Below are 9,596 nucleotides of genomic sequence, written 5' to 3'. Positions count from 1 at the left end.
CAGCAGACCAATAGAGTAGGGTCAAAACCTATAAAAAACATGATTACACCCTCTTACCAATAAGAAAGTTAAAATCAGACCAAACAGGCGTGCTTCCCACCCTTAAAAACATATAATGAGCTTGCAACGTTCGTGATCCCAGTTTTACATATTAGAGATAATTAATTGGAACTACAATAGCTATGACACAGCACACTATAACTCGGGACAAATTGTAGTTCTGGTATCCTCCTTCCGGTTTAGGGTTAATATGTTGACATTAGGGTTCCGAAATCATATATCCACTCCAATTCTTAACAGCAACAGTTCTTAAAGTATGACCATAACGTATATGTTTATATCGTGACTAGATATATTTTATGAAAAAGGTAATATATATACATTTATGAGTGCTTTTTTTATGTTTTTCCTGCTGCTCTATCTCGCCGACAGAAAGGTGTGTGTTCAATGGCGAAACGTATTAAGCAACGTTTCAAAACATATCTTTCAGACCTCATCCTTCAATCTATTTTCCTGCTATAAAGTGTAAATGTGATTTATAATTTGGTTTTAATATGGTGTGGCTTCCAAACAAAACCATTTAGTTCAGTATACCTGCAGTAGGATGGATTAATAATCGACAGCAGTCGCAGATAACTAGCAATAGCCTTACTGGCTAGTGTACACCCCCCAAGGTTTTCAAGACGTCAGTCAACCCCAACTTCAATTTGATATTAACATGACAATTTAGGTTTAGTATTTAAGTATCATAGAACATAATATATACCCAATATAGTACTGAACAATACTACATTTATATGTAACATTGTAATGTTATTAATTACAATGTTATCATCCAGTTTAATACTGCAAACTTCTAATCATGGGGAATACAATGTATTTAAAAATACAATGCCCATTACAATCGTTCCTTTGAAATTTTAGGAACCATACAAGTTAGAAGGGATACTTGTAGTTCTTACACCAAGAGGAGGGTTGTAAATAAGTTTAGGAAAATGAATCTTTACTGAATCAAAAATCTACAAGTAAAACATAGGCTACATTATACTGCATATAGATGATTTGGGTGAAATATATCACAAGGAGATCAGTTAATTGATGTAATCCACATAAATAATAACGTATGTGATGTTAAATTTAACTCAATTCAAAATATAATTAATTATGCATTATTTATGTTTGTTTCCCATATTTTCTCTTGATAGGCTATCTTTTTTTATAAAACACAAAACTGTCACATGATGTTTCTAAACATTATGGAAAAGTAAAACAAAAAATGGTCATTTTTGGCAATAATGTATTCATCTTTTGCAACAATACTGGAGAAAATGCACCAAATGGATCTGTCCAACACACAAACAATTTGGGCTGTATTTCTTAAAAATGGACTGTAGGGTTAGCTTTACATAAGCACTGACAACAGAACATGTAATCCAGTTATACTGTACGTACCTATATTAACTTTACAACTGTCTCTTTGTTACATACAGTCTAATGCATATTACATACATATTATATGTATACATACTTAGTCACGCCACCCTATCAATCAAAATGGTCGTTCTCCTTGATTTACATTTTACATGACATGCAACTATTTGATTTTAATTAATAACCAACTGTTTGGATGAACGATTAATCACTTTTTCATTTTTTGAAAAATAAAAAAATTCAAAATGATCAGATTCCAGATTCTCAAATGTAATATTTTCTGGTTTCTTTATACTTCTATATATTCTGTCAACTGAATATCTTTGAATTCCGAACAAAACAAGACATTTGAGGAAGTCATCTTTTACACACATTAACTAAATAACACACCAAAATGCTAGTGCCTCCATCACCAAGATTGATAATCTGTGACGCTGGAAGGGGAGAGATGAAACAGTGGTCTGAACATTCACCACAATGCTATGTAACTGTGTGGAGAGCTGTCAAGTATGGCACCAATGAATGTTCACGTGCTACAGCGATGTAATGACGGTCAGCTGACTGCTGTCAGTTGACAGGAAGCAGTTAGTAGTGTTCATCTGATTTATTTTACACTTGGTGGGTGTATTGCAGAAGACCCAAGGGTGCAGTGTCAGGTGTGAAGTTGCCAGGATAAGCGGTTGAGTATGGCGACACATTAGTGCCATAAAGCACTAATGGGATAAAACATGCATTCGGGCGTATTATATTATTTCATACACGTAGATGTTAACTGCGAGCGCCCAAATTATCTGTGCGCACGTCCGCACTCAGAGCGCAGCTCCCCGAGCCAGGAAAAAAGATCCTCGAGAGCATTACCTCGTTGCAAGCGAGAGGGGGGAATAACTTTGGTCATACAAAACAGCCTCTCGCGAATGATGTTATGCTCTCTCGCTCAAATTTAATTTTGGCACTATGTGGGAGGGAATCAAGGCAGGGCGTGCTTTCCTGTGATTGGCTGTTTCTGAAGCACGATATTTGATTGAGAGCCTTCCTCAGCCCTCCTCTCATTCATTCTGTATTGTAGTCAATGGCTGAAACTCAGAAGACAATCACGTCTGGGCGAAGGTCCCTTCAAGTAAGAAACCCTTGGCTGAATTCGGGCTGAGGAGGGCTGTCAATCGAATATCGCGCTTCAGAACGGCCAATCATAGGAAAGCCTGCCTTCCTTGGTTCCCTCCCCCATAGTGCCAAGTTAATATCTATGCGTGTGAAATAATATAAGACGCCCGAATGCATGTTTTATCACATTAGTGCTTTCTAGGCAAGTCCATTTCCTTAGTCCATCCTCAGTGCAGCTTCAATCTGGGGGAAAAAAACAAGAGGTAAGATCAAAAGCTAAAGTTGAGCTGTTTAGAATGAAAAAGCATAAATAAATACATAAATAATCTTTAAAGAGTAACACTAATCTGTGTAGTTATGTGAACGTCACCTAAATTATGCTTTCCTCTTCATCCTCACTGGTGTCTGGACTGCTGTGGACACTTTGGTCTTCCTCTTCAATATTTTGAATGACAGAGGCCTCAGGACCTAAAGCAGTCTTGTATTTTTGCAGGACCACTTGCAACCCCTCTGACACCTCTGTGTTTCTTCTCCTCAAGAGACTGCAAAGTCCTTCAGCTCCTTTGTCTCCAGACTCTCCACCTCAAAATATACATGAGATTACATTACAGACCTTCTACATAGTAAAATTGCTTCATGAGTCCACATACTGTAACTTCAATAGAGTAGAAAGCTCTCTCCTGTCCAAATCTAAATACCATATGTGAATAGTTGCCATGATACAAAGCAGGCTTCAGATTGAGATAATAGTAAGCACAAGCTTACTTTTATGCTAACCCTGTGTGACACATTAGCCACATATTCCAATGTTCACAATTATTTGGTTGACTTCTGATTTCAGGCTATAGCCACAGTGCTAAATATCTCCACATTTGGCAAAAGTGACACACTTTACAACCCCACTGACTTGTTACCATAGCAAACAACGTAAATCACCATTTTACTATGTACAATTAAATGACCATCACTGCAAACAACGATTGTTGTACTCTATTAGGTTTGTGATTGAAAGTGAGTTGGTCATGGACAGCTATGTTTTGCGTCAACTTACCCGACTCAGCCACCTTGTTTTTGAGAACCAATGCCAGGTTCTGCAACCATGTGCAGTGTTGTGCCATCTCCATCACCAGAATGTTTTTTTCCTCCTGCAGTCGCTTTGTTGTCATGACTTGGTCATGAAGCCGTTTCTTGGTTCCAATGTTTGCTAAAAAGTCAATTACAGTTTTATGAATACAATACTCAATGTTGCATATAAACATTTATGTATCGACCACAATTGTACTCTTTTATCAATTTTATACAAAAAGTAGAAAACTTAAAATACAAATAGAAACGACATGAATGTTAAACAACTCAATTTTTTTTGCACACTTATTGCAGTATACCGTATACAGCTTAACAAAAATCTTCTAAAAACTGACATACCGCTGTCATGAACCTCCCAAGGCCATATTGGGGACACAGTGCTCTCTCCACTCAGGGAGTGCTCCACCACAGCTGCATCGATGTTGGCTGCAGAGTCAAGCTTGTTGTGCTTTTGTATCTCCTGAAAAAGGAGCTTTTTCTCTTCTGCCAGCTTCCTCCGAAGCCGGTGGCGAAGCTTGTTGCTGTCTAGAATGACATGAAGTAGATGGGTGAAGGCTCTTGACAGAACTGTTTGTCAAGCAAAAAATACATTGCACTCAAAAAGTGAAAGTGAAGCTGCAGTGAGTGACTGATGAATGTAATAATGACAATCTAGATAATAATCAGTTACAATCAAACAGAAGAGAATGTAATGATTGAGCTGTAATTGGCGTAATTGCTTCTACATTGTGTACTAATTCCATGTATTTGTTTTTGTGTATATTATACAGTAGTAATACCATTCTGACGGTACAGATTTAGCTTCCGCTGCCTCACACTGAGGTAGAGCCCCTCAATGGACCGCTGAAGCCCTGTGTGTGTGGTGCCTTGCAGGTTGTCAGATGCATCTCGTGTCTCTGTAGAAATAATAGTACAATTCAAAATAAAACAACACATAACAGTTTCGATGTTTGAATTCATGTTACACATAAACCCCTCTTAACCCAACCTGATTGTACAACTTGGTATGTATACTTCCAGAAGAGAAACTGGAATATACAAAAAACCCAACATGTCACACAGTTTGCTGGTCTTGGTGGCAGGTGATGTCACCACCTCTTGTAATCCCTAGAGATCACTTTAACTGCCCTGAATGATCAGCCAACTATTGTTGGCTGATCTTTAATATCAAACCTGAAGATTCAAATAGTAGTGGAAAAGTATTGTGTTATTTTCTGTTATCTGGTCATGCTTACCACCAGCTGCCCATTCCATCACATCTGAGATCCACTGTGACACCATTTCATCTGAGAGATGTAGCTGGGTTTTTAGCTCTGCTAGCATTGCAGTCTCATCCAGGAGCCTCTGACAAGTCTGATAAACAGTGTAATCAGGATAAAGTCTGTAGGATTAACAGCTCAAATGATAAAAACAAAGGACAAAATTAAACCATTAGACCTACCTTCACATATCTTGTGGAAAGTGCCTGGTGTAAGGAATCCCCTTTCTTCTGGTTCCACAACATTGCATGCAATGTGAGCATGTCCAACCGGGCTATTGAAGGCAAAGTATGAGTTGATATCATGCAGTCTTTGAAAAGAAGTATGCAACAATATGGAAAACACTCTGTTCACCTGCTTTCGACATATATTTTGTCGTAAGGGCACAACGAGAGAGGTAGCTGTTAACTTGTTCCACCTCTTCACCGGCGGTTGTCCCTGCTCCTTCCTGGTTCCTACCACTCCATTTAATGTTAGTAAAGGTTGAGTGGAATGGTAACACAAAACATATACATAATATAGTCTACCCATTAACTTCAATTTAATATTATAAACATTACAATTTACATACCATAATAAAAAATAATAAACATACCTCACACTTGGTAGCATGAGCTCGAGCATGCATGACGCTGAGGAAAGGTTTCATGGTGGTCAGCTCCTGGAGAGCAGGAAGGACACTGGCAACTTTCTCCAGGTATGGCCAGTATTTGCAAGCCACATCCATGGCAAAGAATTGTGCCTTGGCTGGCATCAGCTCCTTTTGAAGGTACATGGGGCAGGCAAATATTTCTCCCCTGTACATATTAAGGGCTTTAAGAAGGAAACCATGGCGACACACAGCAACCTCCATGCCCTCTTCATCCAATTTGGATGCCCTTCTTGATGTCTCCCGTGCTGCTGTCCATTGGGAGTCCCCACACGTGCCTCTTCCCTGTGTCTATGACACGTAAACAAAAATAAATCAAATAAAATCAATGGTATCATAAAACACTATATATGCCATGTATTCACTAAATTTGATTTTTTAGTTGGCAGGCAGAAGTTGCAGTTGGGGAGGAAATCTATGTTGGATAGATATGTTTATTTTAGCAACAGAAGTATTTTGTCAAATTACGATTCAAACTTGCCTTTTTCACAGCTTTCTGGATCATGTCCACAAATCCAGACACTGCACTGTCTTCAGCCACAAATAAACCTTCAAAAAAGGCATGGTCACCAGAACTGTGGAAGACAAATAGAAATGAAATGTATTAAATATGTAACTAAATCAATCAATCAATCAATCAATAATAACACTGGAACAAAGAGCACCTTCCATTTCGGCGAAAGCGATATAACTTTCTGTTTCCATCTACTGAAACAGCCAACATTTCTGGTGTGCAGGCTGGGCAGGTGAGAACAGCACCACAGCAGAGTTGGTCCTTCTCAAACGAAGCATATGAAAACTCCAAGAAGCTGCGCTGCAGGGTGTCGCCTTTGATATGTCCAGACTGGAAGATACATAGAATAAAAAAATATTTGGGATGTTGTCTGCTTATGCACAGAAATGTTGTAATATGTCCAAGAACAATAATACTAACTCGTCCTCCACACTTGGTGCGATGCTCCAGGAGCTTTGCGAAGGCCTGTCTGGAGAATCCCGGAGAGATTACTTTCAGTTCCTGAAAGGAGCTCAAGAGGTCCAACGTGTACAACGTGGAAGTATTGAGAGAGGCTGGCCAATATCCACTCTGAAGGAAGTGCTTCATGTCAGGGGTCCTCTGCTGCTGGCACGTCTGACATACATACAGTGGCTGATGCAAGTCATAACGTCCTTAGAGCAAGAAAGAAAAAAAACATGCTTAAAACACATTTTGAAAGACCCCAATATCTTGATGTGTGATTTTATTTCTGGAAATCATCTTCAAATATAAATTTAAATAGTGAATTGTTTTTACCATTGATGTTAATTAAAATCACTGGTTTGCCTGGTAACACAGTGAAGGTTGTGCCATCGCAGACGCAGTTTGACACACTCACAGTTAGCAAGATGCAAGCTGGCATAAATAAAGAAGACCATTCATTCATATTATCTTTTAAAAGCTGCAGACACATGTGAACAGCAAAATAAAAGCTTTGTTGAGTATATACCTTGCTCCTGAGTCAAATATCCATCCTCCCCTTTCATGACGCGTGTGGTTGGAGGAATGGGTTCAAAGAACCCACGTATCAGACATTCCCTGTTGTGGAGTGGCTGTTTTTTGTGATGCAGTACATCGCAGTCCCCACAGAACCACTCTTCAGGGAGACACTCTCTGCACCTAGGGATGAAAAAAATTAATAATATAATCAACTATTCATGTGAATAACTCATAAACTACAATACACTCAAGTTACAGTAAGCTACAGTATTCTAAATTAAATTAGATAATCGGTTTGATACAAAGGTCCTAGATGTACTTTTCACATTCATGTAGGTTTCCTCTGTGTATCAAATTTCTCTCCCACCCCAAAAGACATGCATGTTAGCCTATATAGCAGGGCACTGAGAATTGCTGTAATGCTCAGCTACTACCCTGGGTAAATAAAGTTTAAGATTAATGTGATCCAACCTAATAACAGCCGGCTTGGGGCAGAGGCAACACAAGGGATGACCAACAGCCTCCTTTTCAATGAGGCCTTGTAGGTGGTTTGGTCGTGCTTCTGTCCAGCGCTCTGAGGCTTTCTGCTGCCGAAAAGTCCATGAAGATGCAGAGCTTCTTTGAGGCTTGGCAGAAGGACCAGAGGCATTTAGAGATGAAAGCCTCTCCACAAACTTTTCTGTTCATAAATTCATTCATAAATATTCTTTCATGCTACAAACTCATCTAGTATTTACGCATTAAATTCCAATAAATGTCCAATAATTCAGATAAGAACCTGTGGCTGAGGCTTTGCGTCGCCCTCCGCGTCGCCCTCCACGCCTCCCCCTCGGCTTGCCTCGTCTTGCACCGTCACTAGTGGAGCCACATGGAGGTCCTCCACCAGAACGCGCACGTTTCCTCTCCTCAACGGCTCTCTGCGTGTTGAAGGGAAAATTCAATAATTAAAGGTACAGAAACTGAGACAGGTGACAAATGAAAAACGATTCATTTGATATAAAAACACTAACCTCAGCTTCAGCTATAAGGTGGTCTTGTTTACTTTCAAGCAATTTACGTTTCCCCTCTTTGTAGCTGGGATGCTGGCGGTCAATGGTATGTCTCATGGCCATTGCAACACAAACAGACTGACCCAGACAGACAGACAGACAGACAGACAGACAGACAGACAGACAGACAGACAGACAGACAGGCAGACAGAGAGTTAGACAGCCAAACAGGCAGATAGATAGCCAGACAGCCAGACAGAAAGGCAGACAGATGGACGTGGCTCTTAAAAGTGCCTTTGGGTATTCAAAATGACGACGATAACGTGTGGTGGGGGTTGACTATAAAGGAGCTGCAGGGAGAAAAGAAAAAACTGTCAACCATCAATCAGTCACAAACAAAGTTAGCAGCAATGTGCAAAAAAATACAATGTTAATGTAGCCATTACTTAATGATAAGAAAACCATATCAGATATGCATTAAAATTAACTAACTGCATTAACATTAACACTACACCTATGCCTGGGAGGGTGTTATTAACTGTGGTTGATTCTGGACAAATTTACTGTGAAAGTGTCAGATCACACAGTTATCACGGTTTTAATGATAGTTACGTTTCGAAACGGTAACCTAATTTTAACTGTAAGGAATTCTACAATGATTTACGTTTAAATATCATAACCACGTTAATAACGTTTGTAATAAACCAAACCGTTTGTAAATCGGTTGAAAATTTAGCAAGTTATGGCTATTTAAAAAGTAATAAAAAAAAGTACATTTGGCATGACACCGCCTATGGTGACGTTCTAGACGCCACTGTAATAAGGCATCTAGTTAATATGGTTCGAACGCCCCCCGTTGAGAAACCATGTTTTAGCGGGTTTTTCTTTATCTCTATTGCGGACTTTTGCCGGTACAAGACCGGGAAAGCACCATGAGAGCATAATAAATTGTTCAAAGACAGCACCTTGCTTGTTTTCTACACAACTTTACACAACTTAAAGGCATATTGTACGATTTTCAGTGATATGCACTTTTTAATGTGTTGTTGAAATTGGTTTTTACATCCTGACAGCAATAAATAACTTATGGGCAATGAAAAAGAAGCGAAAAAAAAACGAATTCTGTATCTGCTATAAACCTGTTAAAATGCTTACCAATCTGAGACATTGTACCCAAATATAAAGAACCAATCACAAGCCTGCGCGTTCTCTCCCCTCTGTGTACGAGCCTGAGCCGGCCTGAGCGCGTTCACGGAGGGCAAAGAAAGCGTTGTTGTCATAGTAGTTCATGACAGTGGACTAGACCTAGTGAGCCTACAACGTTAACACGATGGAAGAAAAAAAACAGAAGTTACCACTGCCACCGTTACTTGCCCCGGTTCATCCTTTTAAAAAGGCAAGAAAAAGAAAGACAGAAAATGAAAAGGCAGCAACAAAAAAAAAGTAAGAGAATGCTCGAGGAAAAACGAGAATAAATATTGGATTCGCTTTTCAGCGATGGCGACAGCTGAGGGAGTTGAATGGCCTGAAAAGTGACGCAATGGTTGCCGTTGAGGTAAGCCGTAAGCAGCATTAGCGCTCGTGCACGGCTCTGTGTCGAGGGGTTG

At 39.5% G+C, this 9,596-nt stretch overlaps 1 protein-coding gene across 4 annotated transcripts; it reads right to left on the bottom strand.

Moving 5' to 3' along the window:
* Positions 1–982: 982 nt before the first annotated feature.
* LOC115535283 (uncharacterized) lies at positions 983–8,210 on the bottom strand. Of its 4 annotated transcripts, XR_003974439.1 has the most exons (14): positions 7,472–7,674; positions 7,011–7,180; positions 6,818–6,916; positions 6,461–6,693; positions 6,192–6,370; positions 6,008–6,101; positions 5,473–5,817; positions 5,060–5,151; positions 4,854–4,971; positions 4,398–4,514; positions 3,958–4,143; positions 3,584–3,736; positions 2,903–3,114; positions 983–2,775 (listed from the first exon to the last, which is right to left on the bottom strand). XR_003974439.1 is itself a non-coding variant. In XM_030346350.1 (8 exons), the coding sequence occupies exons 1-7, from the start codon at positions 5,242–5,244 to the stop codon at positions 2,903–2,905; spliced, it is 891 nt and encodes a 296-aa protein (XP_030202210.1). In that variant the 5' UTR covers positions 5,245–5,352; the 3' UTR covers positions 983–2,775. The 4 variants fall into 4 exon arrangements, 1 of the variants encoding a protein (XP_030202210.1); XR_003974438.1 differs by lacking the exons at positions 6,818–6,916; positions 7,011–7,180; positions 7,472–7,674 and adding exons at positions 7,779–7,917; positions 8,011–8,210; XM_030346350.1 differs by lacking the exons at positions 5,473–5,817; positions 6,008–6,101; positions 6,192–6,370; ... (2 more) ...; positions 7,011–7,180; positions 7,472–7,674 and adding an exon at positions 5,232–5,352.
* Between the last annotated feature and the right edge of the window lie 1,386 nt (positions 8,211–9,596).

This window comes from Gadus morhua, chromosome 22, assembly GCF_902167405.1.
Source record: "Gadus morhua chromosome 22, gadMor3.0, whole genome shotgun sequence".
NCBI classification, from domain to species: domain Eukaryota; kingdom Metazoa; phylum Chordata; class Actinopteri; order Gadiformes; family Gadidae; genus Gadus; species Gadus morhua.
Note: the sequence above shows the minus strand (reverse complement) of the source record. Positions and strands in the feature narration are given on the sequence as shown.